General features: G+C 35.3%; 2 protein-coding genes across 3 annotated transcripts in view; one reads left to right on the forward strand and one right to left on the reverse strand.

Moving 5' to 3' along the window:
- Window positions 1-1281: 1281 nt before the first annotated feature.
- LOC123321067 lies at window positions 1282-1650 on the reverse strand. Its single transcript, XM_044908572.1, has one exon. It carries the CDS (start codon window positions 1648-1650, stop codon window positions 1282-1284), a length of 369 nt encoding a protein of 122 aa, XP_044764507.1.
- A 1094-nt stretch (window positions 1651-2744) lies between these two features.
- LOC123320405 (apolipoprotein D-like) overlaps window positions 2745-21488 on the forward strand; it is a 37995-nt gene continuing 19251 nt past the window's right edge. Inside the window, exon 1 of one of the 2 annotated variants that reach the window (XM_044907723.1) lies at window positions 2745-2928. In XM_044907723.1, coding sequence (XP_044763658.1) covers window positions 2806-2928 — 123 coding nt within the window. In that variant the 5' untranslated portion in view covers window positions 2745-2805. Of the gene's footprint in view, window positions 2929-7137; window positions 7148-21488 lie in introns of those variants that run through there. The other variant, XM_044907724.1, reaches the window with a different exon arrangement.

Genomic DNA, 21488 nt, shown 5'->3' on the forward strand with positions numbered 1-21488 from the left:
CTATGAAGTCTGCGACGAACGAGGAAGGTCGTAAAATTTTTTGGGATTTTTATGGCCGGTTGCAGTTAGAGCTCGCCAGTAAGTAGGCGCCTGTAGATCAACAGCTGTTATTTCATAAACAAGCTGATCGGACATTGTTCTTTTCATTCTCTTGTATGCCTTGTTGCCAAATCGTAAACTCCGCACAAAGCGATTTAAATTTTAGAACCCCATATTTGAATGATGATTTTGAATAGTTTCCGCGGTGAAGTTGAAAAAATCATGAATGAAACTCATTATTATTCAGTCTAAACTTGCATATGCAGTGATAACTGCATTCCCCATTGTATATATATATATAATCGATTCCCTTCTACCATGAAATGGTGTAGGGTATAATAACAAAAACAAATATTAAATTCTTCCCTCGTAAACGAACTTCGACCATTCCTTCTTGTTGGCTGTCATCTTCCTTGCTCTTTCCCAAGTTTGTCCCCTTTCTCCAATTATCTTCCCCATTTGCTTGTCCCAGGTAGTAACCGGTCTTCCGCGCCTTCTTTTTCCCGTAACCTTTGCTTCCCATACTTTTCTAGCAGGTCTTTCGTGATTCATTCTATTCAGATGTCCCCACCAACTCAATTGTCTCTTCTCTATAAAATCCTGCAGAGGTTCTATTCCGATGTCTTCCCTGATAAGATCGTTTCTCACCCTGTGCATCCTTGTTATTCCCTTCACTTTTCTTAGATATTTCATTTCCATTGCCTGCATCCTGCTTTTCTGTCTTCTATCAAGTACCCACGATTCGCACGCGAATGTAAGTATTGGTCTATAAATCGCTTTGTATACATTCATCTTAGTACTTCTTGATATTTCTTTCCTACTCAGGAAGTTCTCATTCATGGCATGGTATATCTTCAATGTGCTTTCCAATCTACTGTTTATTTCCAGATCTTGTTTTCCATTTTCTTCTATTTGCACTCCTAAGTATTTGAAAGATGTCACCTGCTCCAATCTTACTCCTTCTATCTGTACGTCAACGATTTCCTGAGAGTTGCTCACCACCATAACTTTTGTTTTTTCCTTGTTCATTTCCATTCCGAATTCCTTCAACACCGCATTCCAGATGTCCATATTTGTCTGTAGATCTCTCTCACTCTCAGCAACGATAACAATATCGTCCACGAAGGCACATTCTGATAATACCACTCTCTTTAAGTTTCTGTACCCGACTTGAAATTTCTTCGATCTTCTTGTGCACTCCTTCAGAATCTCATCCATAAATATTGTGAACAGCACAGGGCTCTAACTACCTCCTTGTCTTAAACCTATTTTTGTACTGAATTCTCCAGATGTTCGGTTGTGGCTGATAATTCTATTCCTGTTCAATTCATACACATTCTTAACAAGTCTTACAATTTTCTTGTTCATTCCCCTCTCTTCCAGAATTTTCCATAATTTCCTTCTTTTAACTCTGTCAAAAGCCTTCACCAAATCCACAAAACCCATGTATATCCTACCATCTTTTTGTTTCGCCCTTTCAATCAGTATTTTCAACGTGAATATGTGGTCTTGTATACTTCTTCCCTTTCTGAAGCCGCTTTGCGTTTCCTCTAGATTTGTTTCAATCTTCTCTCTTATTTTTCCATCCAGTATTCTCTCAAAAACTTTCATAGCTGAGCTCAACAGAGTGATACCCCTATAGTTGTTACATTCTTGCACATCCCCCTTCTTGTGTACTGGTACTATCAAAGATGTTTGCCAATCCAGTGGTACTGTTCCCCATTGTATGAAATGAAAACACTTGAAAAACCGAACTCAACAAAGCTCTCAACTATAGAGGGTACCCTCCATACTCTCAACAAACAATTAGTTTGGAGTGGTGCTGACATCTAGTAATTGAATGAGCGCTATTTCAAAAATAGGAAACTGTAACCACATTCGGTCTAAGGCAGAGCAGAGTAAGTTGTCAATAATAACCTTAATCTTCCGATTTATGTTCGCCCTGGCCAATAGAGAACTCTAACGATTTGTCAAAATCAGCTAAGCTTTTCCCTCCATTGAATCGCATGCTGTTTTGGTCTAGTATTGTGTTTTGTGCATGTTTTTGGAAAAAATGTTCTTCCCGACGTTAGATTAGAGTGATTAGACTATAACTTTCTCAGAAATGTCTCTCTACAGTGATAATTAAAAGCTTTGTGTGCCCCACGGAAACGAACGGTCAGCTGATTTTGACAAATCGTTAGAGTAGCCTATTACTGCCCAGTGGCCATCTACTGTACCGTTTACCTTATTTTGAAATTTAATGGATTGTTTGGTATTTCTCATCACACATCAAGGTTGCATTTTCATGTAGACCTACCCCCAAATTTAATTTAATCTTGGGAGCTTGTGATGGATTCTTAGCCAAAAGCGCTTTACCATCTGTAAATTGCCTTCAACGGCCATCAACATGTAGTAAACAATGGAAATCTTTTTTTCAATTATTTACTACATATTGATGCTGTTGATGGCGTTTTACAATCCGTAACTTCTGTGGACAATGGTTCTAACGATCGTTCCTTGGCCGAAAACGTCTACCAGCTTTTCTTCTATAAGAATTTCCTAGAAATTAACAACACCTTTTTCCATTGCAACCTATTGTATCAAACAATTCCTACACCAGATATTCGACAACTCCCGAGTCGGAAACAATGACTCAAACTCTAAAGATTTCAATTACAGAACTCGTAAACGGTCACGTTCAATATTATAAATGCATCAAATTTATCAATTTGAATTCTTATATCATTTAAGTTAAGTTGTGAGTAGCCATTCTCCGAATAAGAAATGTATAAGGTTCTGGTGTTAGTGATCGCTTGTTTGGCATTTTTTGGCCGGACAGACGGACATAGTTACCACTTAGGAAGTTGCCCAGATGTGGAACCACAGAGAGGTTTCGATATGAAAAAGGTAAGATCAGGTACTTATTTCCAAATTTCTGCTGCCTAATCAATCAATGCCACAACTATTTACTTCGGCATAAGATATCCCATTCTTACACGAATTCTTAGCCTCATTTCGATTTTATATTTGCACCTCAATTATTCGATTCAGGGATGCAAAACCAACTTTTTTCAAGTGAAGAATCGCGTGATAATATTATAATTGAAGAAAATACTCAATAAGTCACAAAATGAAATGAAATGGAGAAAATAATATCTTATAGTTTATAGTAGTCAGGAAATTGAGAGCGAATTTGGGAAATGTAATCTGGGCAAATTCGAATGAAAAAACATGTTTTAATAAATGGGTGACTTTAAATTGTTAGCCTGACAAAGGGTTTGCGGATATGTCGCTATTACACCGCAGAAGATAGTTGCAAAAACTATACCACAAAAATATGTTTTAGGAACTTTGAAAATTTCACTTCTGTTATTTGAGAATCCACATAATACAGATATGAAAATACCAGACAATTTTCTGCGATAGGAGTTAAGACCGGACTCTATTATTATATTGAATTTATTGAATTCAATCAGGGTGTTTTATTGGTGAATATACATTCGTTAACCTGACCTAGAGCCACCATAGAGAAGTCCAATAAACCTATATATCTAATCAATTTCCTAGCCGAGATGCAGAGTGATTTATGAGTTTGCCAATATTTTCAATAGCTCAAAACTTTCGCAGCACTCTTTATAATCAATTTTTTGGAACCTAAATAAACTTCCATTGGTTACTCGATTCATCTTGGAACTGATCAAAAGTTCAGTTGCTTTTCAATAAAATATTTATTTATTTATTCAAATCGAAAATACACAAATACAATATGTGCATCTCACAGAGGCAATCGAGTTGCCTGTTTGTGAGGTCGATTGGGTCAACCGTATTTGCACAACGTATAACCAACAATATAAAAAATAAGCAAATTAAAATCAATACACAATTAATTTTATCAGATAGCAATCTGTGAAATACAATGTTTTCATGATATAATAAAAATAAACATACAAACTCATTAGTATTTAGCTGCAATCCACCTTTTTAGTCTACTTTTCCTGAAACAACCATCATTTAATCATTTAAAATCTTGAGTTCATTTGGAAGAGAGTTCAAACACCTATTGCTCTAACAATACTACTTTTAGAACTTACAGTCCTGAATCTTATTGACAATTGAACACTCTTGTTCGTAGTGATACCTCTTGGCCGTAAAAATTCACTCTTAAGGTTGTCATAATGGTACTTCAGAGATTCCAGTAAAAACAAATTTTCAACATTTAGAGGGATGCCCTGAGCAACTTTATTCCTATTAACAATTCTTAATATTATTTTTTCTTGATTCTTTAAGAGGTTTAGACAGTTCGAATAAGCTTCACCCCAAGCAATTATTCCATAATTTATTACACTATGAAATAATGCATTGTATAGCATAAAAAGAATCTCAGCGGGCATTATCTTACAAATTTTGTGAAATATAAATACCAAGTAGGTACTTTGTCTTATTCAGCAAATATTCAACATGCTTGTCCCACCTCATTCTGTAGCCATTATTAATCCCAACTATTTAACCGAATTGACCCTATTTATTAATTTTCCATTTATACATATGTGCAAAGACTGTGGAACGCTATTACAGTAGTTACCGAAAGTTATGTAGAGTGTCTTGGTTATATTCAGAGAGAGCATGTTTGAAGTTAGCCAGTCACTTATGTTCTCCAAATAATTGTTCAAATTAGTCTGTACTTCTCTCCAATCTTTACCAGTCGACACCACTGCGGTATCATCAGCGAAAGAGACTAAAACATCCTCAGGCATAGAGTCAAAAACATTCATATAATATGAAAAACAATAGTCCCAAAACAGTACCCTGTGGGACACCAGTAAACATCTCACAATAATCACTCAGAACATTATTGACCGTCACCCTATGGCACCTTTTTTCCAGATATGATGTTAATAGTTGTAGAGCCTTTCCTCTTATCCCATAATTATTCAATTTGTCCAACAAAATATTATTATTCACGGTATCAAAAGCCAAATCTAAAAAAGGTCAGTTAAATAATTCAGAGCGTCTTTAGTTCCCAATTTTTCCATGAATCCATACGGTCGTTTAGCTATCAACTTGTGTTTTTTAATGAAACTCAAAATTCTACTGTGGATTATTCTTTCAAAAATTGCTAAGTTAGATATTAGGGATATAGGCCTATAATTCGACATTTTGTGTCTGGCCTTGCCTAAACCTATAGATAGGTTTTACGTCCGCTTTCTTGAATGCATCAGGCCAAATTGCTAACCTAACCTAACCTAACCTATAGATAGGTTTTACGTCCGCTTTCTTGAATGCATCAGGCCAAATTGCTTTTTCTATACACAAATTCATAATATAAACAAGTGGTTCTGTAATGAAATCTACCGAAGTCTTAATGGTCCTAACATTGATGTCATCAACCCCTGCACATTTCACTTTCATATTTTCAATGATGTTCAAAGTTAACCTAACCTAACCTAACCTAACCTAATCTAACCTAACCTATAGATAGGTTTTACGTCCGCTTTCTTGAATGCATCAGGCCAAATTGCTTTTTCTATACACAAATTCATAATATAAACAAGTGGTTCTGTAATGAAATCTACCGAAGTCTTAATGGTCCTAACATTGATGTCATCAACCCCTGCACATTTCACTTTCATATTTTCAATGATGTTCAAAGTTAACCTAACCTAACCTAACCTAACCTAACCTAATCTAACCTAACCTATAGATAGGTTTTACGTCCGCTTTCTTGAATGCATCAGGCCAAATTGCTTTTTCTATACACAAATTCATAATATAAACAAGTGGTTCTGTAATGATCTACCAAAGTCTTAATGGTCCTAACATTGATGTCATCAACCCCTGCACATTTCACTTTCATATTTTCAATGATGTTCAAAGTTTCGTAAGAATCAATTGGCGACAGGAAAATAGAATGGAGATACATTGGGGGCAGTTTGATGTGGGTTGTATTTGGCCGCTGAATATTGTCACTGAGTTTCCTACCTATAAGACCTAAATACGTATTAAAGCTGTTTGCAACTTGAATTGGATCTTGAATTCAAACATTATGATCATCCAATATATAATTCACACAGTCATTTTTTTTTACTGTTCTTACCGAGTTTTTCATTAATAAATGACCACAACCCTTTAGGGCTTCTAATATTTTTTTCAACAATTTTTTTTCATACATAATTTTTCAGTCTTCAGTTTTAGGTTGCTAATATATATATATGACAGAATATTGAACTTCGATTAGAATATTCGAAAAGAGCAGAAAATTTTTGATGGAGATCAGTTGATTTCAGTTTTCCGCACGGCATTCAATCCATCAAAATGTTTGTCGAAAAAATTTGATTCAATATTGAAATTCTAAAAATGTCTGTTTTGAACTGACGAAGAATTTGTTTCTCTATATTTCTTAGTGAATAGTAAATTAGATTTGACATCGACGTACGCCATGGTATCAGATAGTTTGGGTGTGTATGGTAGAAGCTTTTCATCGAAACGAAGACACCTTCACACAAGTTTCAATGTATTAAATAAATAAAGCAGCAGTTCAGAACAAAAACTCCTTTGCTAAATTAATCAATTGACCCGAGTTCAGGCTCACTCTATACTAGTTTCATTATGAATACATGACATATAAAGGAGCCATAAAACAACTTTTCGTTTCTGAGAATCAAGGTGATTTATTTATTTGAGCAGAACTTTTGGTTAGTCATAATAGTTATAACTTCCGTCCAACACATTATTTGCATAGTTATTCTCACCTGAGACTATCAAAATGTTTATATGAACCATTCGAATAAAAATACAGTGTTCGAAAAACCAATTTAGGTATTATGAGATGATATTAGCGAAAAATTTATATTTCATTTACAAGGAACCTTGTGTTTATTATATTCGAAATGTCTGTCCTAGTCTGTAATTCTTTGTTATGCATCATATAAAGATTTTCGCAGTCGATGATGAAAATAACTGCCAAATTTGAAAGAAAAATTTAACGATTCGTGAATTAAAGCGAATAGAAAGTTCGCCCCAAATCAATAAATCACCTTGTATGTCAGACGAAGAGTCTTAAACTATAGATCAATATGTTTTTGGGTTGGTTTTTTTCCATATAAGATATTTTTTCGATATGAAAAAGGAATATACATAGGTAGAGTGAATTCGACATTTCATGAACAGTACTGGGCGTGTTGACAGTTGTAGATAAGCACTTGATCCTGCATCCCATTTTTTTTCTTTATTATTGGAAACTAATCGAGAATTTCCCAATATGCCACATTATTCTTCGACTTATAACACTTTAGAAAAAAAACTAGTAAGTCCAGCGTTCTATTTTTTCGGTGGATCCATCTTTTACCACCAAATCAATATAAAAACGTCATAAGCGAAAATAAGATCAATCAATCAAATCAACCCGATTTATACACTGTAGTGATGTTTACGGACGGAGAAGGGATTCATGGCTCAATTACCTCCATAAGTGGTCGAACAAACCACATCGCAGCTTTTCTGTGCCGCAGTTTCGAAAGTCCAAATTGCCTTATTGATCGCCAACCTTCGACAATAGAAGATGGTACCCAAATGAGAAGAAGTGATGTTTACCCCCAGCATAGCCTACTAGAATTAGTACCTACTTCTAGTAGGCTATGCCCCCGGCCGTCCAGTTTCAAGAACGACTATTCCACCACGATCAATACTGTATGTCTGATATCAATGCTGCAGTCTGTTAATTTTTTCCCTCATTTAGAATAGAATGCCGAAGCGAATAATAAGCCATATGCAAGGAGGGATGGAGTGACTTTTTACAAAGCATTATAAATTAGGGTTTATAATCTACAATTCCATAGGTTTTTTTTCTATTCAGAATATTTCACGGATTTCTACTCCGGGAGAAATATCAGTTCAAAATAGACGGTCAGAAAAATTGATGGATAGAGTAAATAGAGGAATGAATAAATATCCTAATGAGTATAAGTTTTTTTTTTTCATTAGGGAGTCCCAGAGCCAACGATTAAAATGAACCACCATCATTCTGTAGACGATGCAGAGCATGTTCCCCATATTTTTTCGAATGTATAAAACGGCTAGCCAATAAGATTGATGAGAAATGTATCAGATTTACTCAGAAAAATTTATATTTCTTTCTGTCGTTCTACGATCGTATGTTCCTCTTTTTTGTTTTGAAAATTTAAAATGGCCAAGAAAATTTATTTCCCCATGCACCCATTCCATCAATTTTTTTGGATGGCCATTTTAAATTTTGGAAAAAAAGAGGAACATGCGCTCCATCGTAGACATTTTTATCCTCAGAGCTTTAGTATGAACAAAAAATTATGTTAAGGATATTTTAGTCATCCCTCTATGTACTTTAGCCATCAATTTCCTTGACAGATTTTTTTGATCTGATTTATATTCTGGAGAAGGAATCCTCAAAAAATTCTGAATCGAAAAAAATCGGTTCATTTGATCGTTGGTGGTGGCGTTCTAGGGCTGTCAGAATGAAACAAATTTTTTTTTCTGAGTACATTCTGATACTTTCCTTTATCCACCAATATTTTTGGCCGGCCATTCTGAACTTGAAAAATGAGGAATAGGCGCTTCATCGAAGAATGTATACTTCATTTTGATCTTCGAAGCTGTACTATGAACAAAAAATTATGTAAGGATATTTAAATTATCCTTGAAACATTCTGAATAGAAAAAAAAAACAATATTGGTTCCTTTCGATCGTTGGAGGTGGGGTTCTAGGGCTGTCAAAATGAAACAAAAATGTTTATGAGTACATACTGATACATCCCCCTATACACCAATTTTCTTGGAAGGTCCTTCTGAACTTGAAAAACAGGAGAAATATGAGCGTCATCGTAATAGTCTAAGATCCCACTGCAGAATTACTACGTTCATTACGTACAGAGACAAAAACACATTTTCACATACGTTTATGGATAGGAGAGTACACTGATAACACCGCAGCCTGTCAAAAGTGGCCGCATATAATTTAAATTAGATTAATGTTAATCAATATTTCAAGAGAAATTTCGTTCATTCCGTTTTGAAATGAAATATCATCCACATCACAACAATGCATGTAAAGAATACTTTACATTACATTACAACTGCCGTTGCACACTCGGCCGCAACTACCTCGCAGCCAGGTGTAAGCAGGTAACATTCCGATGTATTTCTACGTTCATGACGTACACGGATGTTTTCGATATCAAATTAAAGCTAATTTTTTTTCGAATAGGATGATGTATGGCTGCCTGTGGAAAAATAGCCGCAAGTTAGGTCTGCCATCTGTTAAATTAGCGAGATATCCGAAATAAAGTAAGAGAGAGTTAGACTCATTTCGCACCATTGGGTTCTTACCCGATGTTCCAAATTATATCTACTGATATTATGGGATCTTTCACACATGTTCCGGTTTAGTTTCGCACTGGAAACAACCCGATTGCACTTTCGGTGGCGCTTATCGCCACGAGATTCGAGAGCTTGATGTGCCCACCGTACGGATAAAACCCGATGAATAATTTTTCATTCGGTTGTTTTCCGGCAAAAACCCGACGGTAAAACCCGTTTGAAAGGAATATCAGGGTTCTCAACAGTGCATCTGAATTATTCTTATATTATAACCACGTGTTGGAGCTCGTTGTACACAACACTGTTGATATTATTTATGTATTAACCCTTCGTCGGGCGCTATATGAATATTGAGAGTTCGGGCGCAATGCATATAATAGATTCTAATAAGAATAAAGTCCAAATAAATTAATATCGAAACATAAGAAGAATTTTTTGAAAAGATTATAAGTCTCACCAAAGTTCATATTAAAGACACTGGACGATTTATCATGTTCAACAAGATGTATGCGACAAAAGAGAATGACGAAAAATTCATTAAAAAAATCAAAGGGTTTGTTTCAACCATAGATTAAATAGATGGATCATAAGCTAACCACCAATGAAATGAATTTTCGCTTGTTTTCCCCTCCAGATCGCTTCTAAAATTTCTAAGACGGCGTGTGTATTTCTAATTGTCAAAATATTATTTCAATCATTCACGTCGTAATATTTTGGAAAATAAGCAGCGATGTGCCCTGAAAACGTGTGTTTGAAATAAAAGTGCAATTTATACATGAAAGAGGAAAGCTATTTATTTATTCTGGTAAGTTTTTGATATTTTATTCTTGTTTGAGTTCACGACTTTATGAAATCAGGGGAGGGAGTTAGGGCACGCCAGGGTCGAATTAAGTTTGAATCCCATCAAATGATGGAATTGAAATGTTGAGTTTATACAATCAAACAATTGATTTCAATTTTAGATTTTCCAGAAATGAAACCAGACGACGGCAGTGGAGAGTTGCACTGGGTCTTGAAAACAATTTACACTTCTCTTGTAGTTTATACTCCAGACTTTAGTATAATGAGAGTAATCTACTTTTACCGTAAATTTGAAAAAAGATGCCATCCCGAGTGAGGTAAGATAGGTAGTTTACCACTTATTCAACTCGCTTTATTGTCTGATTATCACTTTCTTTGGAATTTTGCAAGTGATTTCTGACTACTTCTGAACTTGAAATTTATAGTAGATTTTTTCTTATTATATCATGCTTTTTAGTATAAACATTCTTCCTGGTTTCGAGATGAACAGTAGAACGAGATTTTAATTGCTTCAATAATGTTGTAATTATAGCCAATACTGTGCCAAACCTGTAATCAGTACTGGAGTTTTTGAGGAAAATGCAAGGAAAATGGGAACAATATCAAGAAACACGAATGCCAGTTCAGGATTTGCAGAAATAAAAGCTTCTTGTAGTTCAAGGATAAAACAAGTGAGGTACATACCTACCCAGGGAGGTATACAAAATTTCTTATAAATTGCTATGGCAAATAGAACTCGTCTTAGGAATGAAAATCCATAAAAATGAGCTGAGGTCATGTTTGGAACTTTTTGTGAAAATCAAAAAAGTTTCCTTTATTTCTAAAATGTATTTCAATGTAAAAATTATGCTACTACTGTAATTATGATTACAATAATGACCATTCAATTAGAGCTCGGATATTCCCATCATTTTTATGATTTATTGAATGAAAATGCCTGTTATCAGGATACCTCATATTTCGAAGTAAAACTTCAGTTGAAAAATTGTTGCAGGAGACAAGCGGAGAACAGAAATTAAAAAACAGCTAATTGACGTCAAAAACCGATTTAAGATTACGAGTGAGTCGTCAGTACTTCAAGAAAAAAGTTGCTGCCCTACAAGCAGTTCCTAACTCATTGGAAAGAAAAATTCAAGATGAAAGCTTGGAAAGCTTTGCTTAAAAGTTACATTATTATTGAGTTAGAGCTTACAGTTTCGTAAAATAACTCTTGATTATTATGCACTTCAACACCAAAAAGCACTTTCGAGGTGGTATAAAAATTTGAAGGGGGAATCAGGTTGTTGAACTAGGTATTTGAGTTGCTGAAAAACACTGCTCTTTAGTTTATATGCAATATAACTTAATTCAATTTAAAACTGCCCGTAAAAAAAATATTGATGCTTCATCTAGAATTGAGGGATTCTTTTATGAGTTACTGTATACAATAAAAAATAATTTCCTATTTCACAATCATTGGTTCATGTTTACAGTATTACATTACTGTTTCATTCCGCAAAATCTGTACGGAAGACTTGAGGATTTCTTCAATGAACAAACTCTTTTAGATTCTCATTATACAAATTCCATAAACTTCAGCTGCTTCCACTTCTATTGATTTGAGAATTAACCATTCTAAAGTGAATTTTTTTTATGAAAGTAATTTTTGGTTTCCAGTTTATGCTTAGTGAATAAAATTTTAAATAATCTGTATGTAGGTTAGGGTCATATTGACTATTTGTGTATGGTACAATTGTATTTAAAATAAATTCTTTTTTACATAAGTTGTTTTGGTATTACATATTAGTTCTACATCCCTTTGATTAGTTGTCATAAGAAAAATACTCGAAATCTTTGCATTGAAACATATTTCCATTCGATATAAAATTATTGCCGACTACCTGAAATATTCACAGTGTGACTAGTTCTGAATCCGCCCCTGTCCAGTTCCCCCACCCAAGATATCCAAATTCATATTTATGGCAGTATTTTGTGAACGCGTTTTTGTCGAGATGCTCTATCTCCTGTTTTATTAATCTATGGTTTCAACCCACATTTTATCGTTTTGGTCATTAAAACAAAAGGTGGTACGGACGATTTTCGTCAATTCGATATTGCTCAATGCTACTAAGTACCACTGTTTAAAGTTTTGTGCAGAGAATAAATGGTTGGCTCCTTCTGGATGGTGCTCTGAAACCAACATGTTTTCTGGGAAGTTCAACTACGATACAAGTAGAAAATGTATTATGTAATTGAGCTAACACATTTTCAGATGATGAAAAAACACTGATTGCGACGACGATAGTGTAACTGCGATTGTGAAAGCAGTGAGGAATCGGACTTGGACTAGAAAATTAAATACACTGATATAAAATATAACTTGATTCAAGAGACTGATTTTGAAGAAACACGAAAAAAACTTCTTCAGATTTAATTACATTTGTACTTGATGAATAAATTATTTTTTATTATGAAATAGATCACTTAATACTTTAAATTTTTTTCATAATATTCATTACGTAATTATAATATTTGTAAATATTAAGTCGTTCCTACTATTGTTTGAGCTGCCGGCTAAGAATCATATCTATCGACGCATGCGCAATGGCTTAAATACACGGCTGGCATCCACCATCCTCATCTAACAAAAGCCGTTGCGCGCCATCTTTTTCAGTTTATTTCAGATATCTCGCTATTTTAACAGATGGCAGACCTAACTTGCGGCCATTTTTTTCACAGGCAGCCATATATCATCATATTCGAAAAAAAAACAAAATTTAATTTGATATCGAAAACATCCGTGTACGTCATGAACGTAGAAATACATCGACATGTTACCTGCTTACACCTGGCTGCGAGGTAGTTGCGGCCGAGTGTGCAACGGCAGCTATGGATTTTAGTATTCTTTACATGCATTGTTATGATGTGGATGATATTTTATTTCAAAACGGAGTGAACGAAATTTCTCTTGGACAGTCTTGGAATATTGATTAACATTAATTTAATTGAAATTACTTGCGGCCACTTTTGACAGGCTGCGGTGTTATCACTGTATTCTCCTATCCATAAACGTATGTAAAAATATGTGTTTGTCTCTGTACGTTATGAACGTAGTAATTCTGCAGCGGGATCTCGTACTATAATACGAACATCAATAATGAAATCAGGAATTATGAAACATGATATATAATCCTTGGTATGAAATGAGTCTTTTCTTTCCTCAAACATAGCTAATCATTCGGTTCGCCATACTATTATAAATAAGGGAAAATAAATTAACCGACTGCAGTATTGATATATAATTGTCATATAATCGTATATTTGCTCCCGGCCGATCTCTCATATCAATACTGCAGTCGGTTAATTTATTGATTAATAATATTAATATTAATTCGAGGAGGATCATACGTTGTATGTATTAGAACAAATATGGTTCCATCAGGACAATAGTCTTAATCATGAATCAATTTGGAATGTTAGAACATTACAGTTTAAATATTCCATGAGTTGTGATTTTCAACATCAATGCATTTTGGATTTCAGGATACAGAATATATCATAATGTTGAATAATTTTCCTTATATAGATTTTTCTTGATTAGACTTTTGTTAGATAGATAGCTGAAAACTCCCACCTGAGAGTGCATAAACTTTTTACTTACTCAAGATGTTTCTATATCTTCCTTCATAAACTAAGTCAATTCAATTGTTTACGAAACTGAACATGACGCCTAAGGTCCTAAGATGGCGTAAGGACACAGTAACAAAGCCGACACAGAACACAACTGATTCTCCGAACTCGCACAAGCATAAGGAGCTTCTGAGGGGTGCTTCGGTACCTATGCAGAATCAGGATAATATGAATATGATATTATTGGAGTTTTTAGGTCTAACTGAAATATAATATTAAATCGTTCAAAATAGTGTCCTCCATAGTAAATCAAAATTGAATTTTTTTTTGTAGGAATTAGGACAGTAATAAGCTGAATTAAATAATGTTTTTATTCAGATTGCATCTGCTTCTTCAGGCCTAAAAAATACACATTCATAAGATCCTCTGATAAACATACAATAAATACTCCAAAATCTCAGCAAACAAACATAAATCACCTCTATAAAACTAGCTAATTCATCAGTCATTAAAAAAAGGCGCAAAGTGCTACAATCATAAATACACAGACATATGATTCCCCGGAAAATCTCAACCATAAACGAATAATCTAACCTAACAAAATCTCAACTACAAATTTTCATCTTTTGGACTTGACAGATTGATTAGATTCAAAAAACTCTTAGAAATAGAAGCAATAAACGACCATAGCACAATATTCACTTTCCTTCTCCGTCGTTCTTTCAATCTTCAGGTTTTTCTGTCATATGTTTATATTTTATTAGGATACTGTTGTATAATTCACTTAGGTGTTCTGTATCTGTTCTGAAATTAACGCTTTTGTTAATATTGATGTGAATCATCTCTAAAATATTTCTCTTTCTAAAATGTTTTTCTCTGTCATATATCTTTACACATTCGAAATCGAATCGATGGTCAGCATTAAAGAAATGGGAGCACAGGGCAGTTTTTTCCTCTATTCATCACGTCTTTCAGGTCGTTTTTATGTTGTCTGGTTATGTTCTTCGGGGAGGCCATATATCACGTTCCAAGATGTTGCAAGAATGGCGGGGAGTTGATAAGTTGAAGGAGGTCTGAAGTCTTCTTTGGGTATTCCTCTTTCCAACAGTCAAAGTCACGTCAAAATCAGTTGGGCCAATCAGTAGATTATCCCAGACAAAAAGACGTTTAGACAGAGATATTTGATTAGGTTTAAATTTTCGAAATCGGGGTGTTCATCATCATCATTTTGTGAAGATTGAAGTAGTGGACTGTTACCAGATATTCAAGTTAGAGATGGTGGTGTAAAAATATTTATTGTTTATCGTTCACAATCATGAAAAGAATGAGTGACCTGCATGAAGCTGATACAGTAATAAATACAAATACTTAAATCTATATACTCAGAGAGACATTATTCAACTAAAAATGAGCAGAGCAAGCATAGTCTAATTTGAATATGAGAAAAGGAATAATATTTATAATTAATATAAGTAAATAACGTTGGTCTTGAAGAGAGCAAAATTCATCAATGAATACAATATTTACATAGACGGACTGCTAACAAGTAAGCACGATTAGTCCATCAGAATAATAGAAGATACAATTGATAAATTATGAGAGGTACAAAATGAGAGTACAAATGAGGGAAACCACTAATCGTTGGTTTCGAGGAGACCAAAAGGCTTGAGAACTAATCTGTATATCGAACGAGCAAGATGAGTGAATATGAGAATATATCAATAAAAGTACAAATTATAATGAGGAGATCATACCAATTAAGAAAGTACACGATTACCAGAGCAGACCTTCCAGGGTGGAACCAGGACAAGAACCATTATCATGGCCTGCTACTGACCATATTTGAGGAGTTCACATCGTATTCTGAAGGAAAAAACTACTAATTCCAGGTCCAGCCTGGAACCTGGAGGATTAATTCATCTGAAACTCTACAACAGTAATTAGTAATATGTACGTGAGGGGTCATCATCAGAGTTGACCTAAAAAATTAACCAAACTGATTCAAATAAATTAGATGAACATGAGAAGAAAAAAATGATGTGGGTGAAGTTGACCCAGCACTTTTCGATTTTTGGGGAACAAAACTTTTGTACTGAATTGTGCTACTTTGTGCCGTTGAAATTTTTTCCAATTAAATACAATTCTCAAGATATTCCACAAAGTGTATGGAGTGGGCCTGGTCAGGACTTTTAAAGAATGGGGTTTTATTGCTGAAATAGATTGTGCTGGGCTAAATTTTTTCTCACTTTCGCGATTTCCCGGAAAATTCGATGCCTTCACGAGAAAATATTCACGGCACAAGCAGCACAAATGTAGCACAAATTATTCCACTCTTTTTAAGGAACGAGAAACAAAAGTGGTGTGCTAACTTTTTTCTTCATTTTCAGGGAAATAACAGGAAATTTCGCAAAAATTCGAACAGCACATCTAGGTGCATGTATGATAGCACAATTTAAAAAAATCTTCACGACAAGAAGCAGCACCAACTTAGCACTATTCAGCACAAAAAAAATTTTTTGTGCTTCGAAAATCGAAAAGTGCTGGGCCAACTCAACACATATAAAAAACCACGTCTCTACACAGTCTATATACCATGTTTGGAGATGGCCTATAGACAAATCGCCCAACATGGTCTATAGACCATCTACCTATAGGTAGATACAACGCTTGACAGGATTAAAATCAGGTGATCTAGAGGCCATACATGTGGTCCACCTATGCCTATCCACATATTTGGAAAATATCTATCCAGGAATTTCCTAACTGAAACCTGACAAAATGACTTTAAAAGAAAAAGGGATCAGACCAAAACACTGTCGATACTAGTTGTCAAAATTTATGTCATAAATATTGTAGTAGCCCACACGAACATGGAACTTGCCTGAGATGTCTCAGACATTGTGGGAAAGTGTGCAGCTCATCATGGAAAATGGTCAATCCTCTTGGCCGGCATTCAACACGCAGTTTTGTCGCAGCTACTATTACTTTCATTCATGATGTAATGTACTGTATACATCAGAGGATGCTGCAATAGTTGGATCTGATGATGATAAAAAGCCGACCATCATTTTTTAAAGACAAATATTAAATAAAAATTGACGAAAATTATATATACAGGTTGGTATAATTCCGATGTTCACCACTATTATCTTCCGAAGTACATCAGAAAGAAATTCCGTTTATTTTCAAGAGAGTTCTTCCTTTTTGAGTCCTTCAACATGACGTCCCTCAAATCTTAATATTTTCTTTTGTTCTAGATTCACAATGAAAAATCTTTACAATTACATAAGTAATTTTCGAATATCATATATATATATATATATATATATATATATATATATATATATATATATATATATATATATATATATATATAATAATATGCAGGGGGGCAGTAATGCTTTCGGGGAGTGACGACCCCGCATACCTGAGTCACCCAGCCCCCAGGTTAGCAGCCTGGGAAGCTGTAGATTATGAAGCTCCTGTCACTAGAAGCATGATGCAGGGCGGTAGAGGGCAGCGGGCTGGCCCTCTTCGGAGCCGTCTGGAGGCAGAGCCTGTAGGGGACAGCTGTGGGGCGAGCGGCGCAGCCCCCCGAGATGGCACCGTAAGCCATAGCAGTAACAACATCAGGAGAGTGAGAAGGAGCATCAGTTTGGACGGAATCAGGAACCGTCCCGCTGAGGCTCAGACTAGAGATGGAAGAATGCGCTGGACCGAGGAAGAGAATATCCTCATTATGCGGGTTCACTTTATTGCTGAGGAACTGCACCAACAGAATGCAGAAAGAACTTATCGACAAATTCTAACCACCACTTGGAATGAGATCTATCCAAGTAGACTCTCATATCCGAATCTGCTGGCGAACAGGGTCAAATGGATCATACAAAATGAGAAATTCTCAAGCGTCGAACTTGAGTCTATCAAAAAAAGCATAAGACCATATGCCCCAGTCTCAACTGATGATACTATCATCACCGAGGAAATAAACCATGAACAACAGGTTTCAACGACGCTTGAACACAAGTCAACAGAAAAAGTTTTCAGGAGGAACATACAATTGTATGCCAAGATCAATCCTCAAGAAAGACCTAGAATACCTAGACTCAAAGGATCACAGAACATACTGGAAAGTGTGAGTAGAACAAATAAAATAATGGAAACAATCCTATATATATATATATATATATCAGATTTTTCATTGTGAATCTAGAACAAAAGAAAATATTAAGATTTGAGGGACTCATGTTGAAGGACTTAAAGTCCCTTTAATTTTAAAGCTTCCTTTAATCCTACTACTCTCGCGGCAGACAAATGCAACTCGGCACAGGTATTTGAATGCAGATCTAAACTCACCAAATTGGGAAGTTTAAACAGACTGCAACTGATTTGGGTACCTGGACACTCTGGCTTCAGTGGCAACGTTGCATCGGATGCTCTAGCCAGAGAAGGAGCAACATCAACGCTTATTGGCCTGGAACCCAGTATAGGAATTTCTAATTCCTTAATCAGGGACCGAAACAACAGCTGGATAAGGCAAAAGGTCCTGGAGCACTGTCGCAACCGTCCTGGACTGCGTCACTCGCACAGGGCTATTTCAGTGCCTGCCAGCCCATACACCAGTCGTTGGCTAGGATTTTCTAGAACTAATCTGAGATCTATAATAGCGGTTTTCACAGGACACTGCAGACTCAGAGCCCACCTCAAAAAACTTAGCATCGTCAATGACCCGCTCTGCAGACTCTGCTTAGAGGAGGACGAAACAATTGAGCATATCCTCTGTGACTGCCTGGCGGCAGACAGGGTCAGACATGGAGTTTTTGGCTCTCCGAAGATGATTCTAGAGGAACTCAAGAATCACTCCCTCTCCGACATCATCTCCTTTTTGGGCAGGATGGGACTGGAGGGAGAGATCTAGCTCTATGAGCTTGCCTGTGTGCTACAATAGACCGCTTGGTCGCAGTGGCAGGTTTGGGTTTATCCGTCCAACACACCCAGCAATCAGTAATCAGTAACCCTACTAAAAATGACAGTAAAGGAAGTTTTAAGCTTAAAGTGACTTTAAATTTGATTATAAAACTGGTCGAAAGTCACATTAATTTTAAAGCTTCATTTAAACCTACTTAAAATGACACTACTGCCAGGCGCAAAGAGAAACGCAGGGTGCGGTGACGTAGCGTGAGTTTTTGTAAAACATAGAAAAGAACAAGACTGCGCAAATGAAGCGTGACAGTGACTTGTCAGATAGTACGTGCAGCGCAGAAAAAATCTGCGTCACCCTGCATTACCTCATAAACCTGCGTTTCTATTTGCACCTGACCTTGGACGCTTTAAATTGGATTATGAAACTGGATATTAGTGTTTATGGAAGTGGACTGTAGAAGAGATGAGTTGAATGAACGCTTATTCGAAAATAATATCTCAATAAACTTCAATCATATCGAATATTTCTGCGAATGTCTATCATTAGGAATTTCCATTTTTTTACACCAGTATTCATCTTATTGATAACATAAGAGAAAACAACTGATTTGATACAAGGAACCACAATCAAACACGAAATTCTTGAAATAACCGATAAACTAATTTCTTCTAGGAAGTGTCAATCTGATCTCTTTGTTTTGTTCACTAGTGTGAAACTCGAGCAGTAACTGACGATCTTCAATGACAATTTTCAAATGTAGTGAATTTCTGATTTCTTAACCTAAAGCTCGTTTGTAACATCAGAAAATTCTCTACCAAATTTTGACAGAGATTATTTTGTATGCAACTGAACAGTGAATTCTACCTAAAGTGCGTATGTAACGGTAAAGAATTCACGGCGCATGAATTCTCGAGTAAATTCTCTAAAGAATTCTCGGCTGTTGCAAACGGGCTTAAGATGGACGTTATAGTATGAACTATCTCATCAACTTGTCCATATATTATTCGAATATATGCCACCTCAAAATTTATGCATTTCCGAAATATACAGGAGTACCGGGAAGGATGCGACAAACGGATACCATAAATTAATCAGGCTGGACTCGTATTAAGAGGTTGTAATCGCTTGAGTGCCTTTGTTTGAGACATACAGGGTGATCTTGATGAGTATGTATAATGATTGTTGGAAGTGAAAATGTTCAACTTGGATCAGATACTATCTGATACTGCATAATTATACATATACCGGAGATATAACACATTTAGATCCTAATATTGAAGGAAATTAATGCAAATGGGTTTTTATGTTTCGGCGTAACAAATTTGTGGAAGTAAAGTTCAGAATTTAATTGTATCATAATATTCATTTTTAATTCAATGCTTCCCACTTTCTAAGATTTTAAATACGATATTCTCCAAATTTTAGGTAGAAATTCCTTCGCTAGAAACAGACGTGGTTGCTACTCAATATTTTTTGATAGACATGTAATCGACAATCGATGAGTTCACGAGCATAGTCAATTCAGATATGAAACAGACATCTGCAGTATTCAAGTATCCATATTTTTTAAATTGAGGTATCCGATACTCCAATTTCAGTTGAAAATCCGATACATTTCCTGTGATAGATAGATTTTACGCATCTCTAAAACACCGACATGATTTCGGAGATTTTGGTTTTTGGTTCAAGACAAGAGCGGTGACTTCTGCAGGTAATCAATTTACGCTTGCCGCTCCGAAGGGAAAATTAATTTTCTCATGTTTCTATACTCCATTCACTTTTATTTTAGCAGTCGGTTGGCCATGGAAATTTGACACATTTCACTCTGTATAGTACGAAAATGTGGGGTTATGACGCTTGTCAAAATAAAATACTTTTGGGTTTTAAATCCAAGCTATGTTGCCCGTTCTACATAAAAGTTTCTGTTATTACGTATGTTGTCACAATGTCGAATCTCTTCGGAAAATATGTGGCGAATATAATTATTGAAGTTTATACAAACTGATTAGAGACATACCAAATCCAGTTATTTGCATGGAAAATACAAGAGATCAGTATAATATCATAATCTGCACTAGCTTGAGGAGAATTAATGTTCGTTATCTTCTTTGGCTAAAGTCTGAATACGTTACATCAGTTGTAGATTTCAAAAATATTAACCCGAAGATGAAATGCATATGATGCAGAGGTTGGGAATGGGTATCTCCCGAAGGAATTAACAGATAATTACAAGAATGTTAAATTCTTCAACAAAAATCATCTTGCATCAATATAAGTAAAAGGAATTGAAAAAGTTTCAAGTCAAGATGAACTTCAACTTTGAATAAAAATTTCACATGAATAAACAATTAACATTAAAATCATATACATGACTTCAATAGAAAACAAATTTAAATATTTGGATTCGTTTTCACGCTTCTTAGTTGAAATACCGACTTCTGCAGAATTTGTGCCAATCGTGTAATTGGAAAAGATGGAAAAATGCTCAGCAGCCGTTTGTCAGCTGACGCCCAAATTGCAAAACTGCAAAAACTTACAAAATCAAATCAATAAACGAATGTTATGTTTTTGAATCGATTCGACTTGAATTCGATGTTCTGATGAATGATCTTTCGTGAACTGTTTATTATGGATTCTTAAAAATACCAAACAAGCAATCAAGTCACAGACTAATCAAGCAGTTCGAAATTGCTCTTTTCTCCGATTTCAAAATTCTTCCTTGATGATTATCGTAAAGTAGACTCAAATACGTAATAACAAATATGGGTTTTAATTTGAAAATATT

This window comes from Coccinella septempunctata, chromosome 9, assembly GCF_907165205.1.
Source record: "Coccinella septempunctata chromosome 9, icCocSept1.1, whole genome shotgun sequence".
In the NCBI taxonomy this organism is placed as follows: Eukaryota; Metazoa; Arthropoda; class Insecta; order Coleoptera; family Coccinellidae; genus Coccinella; species Coccinella septempunctata.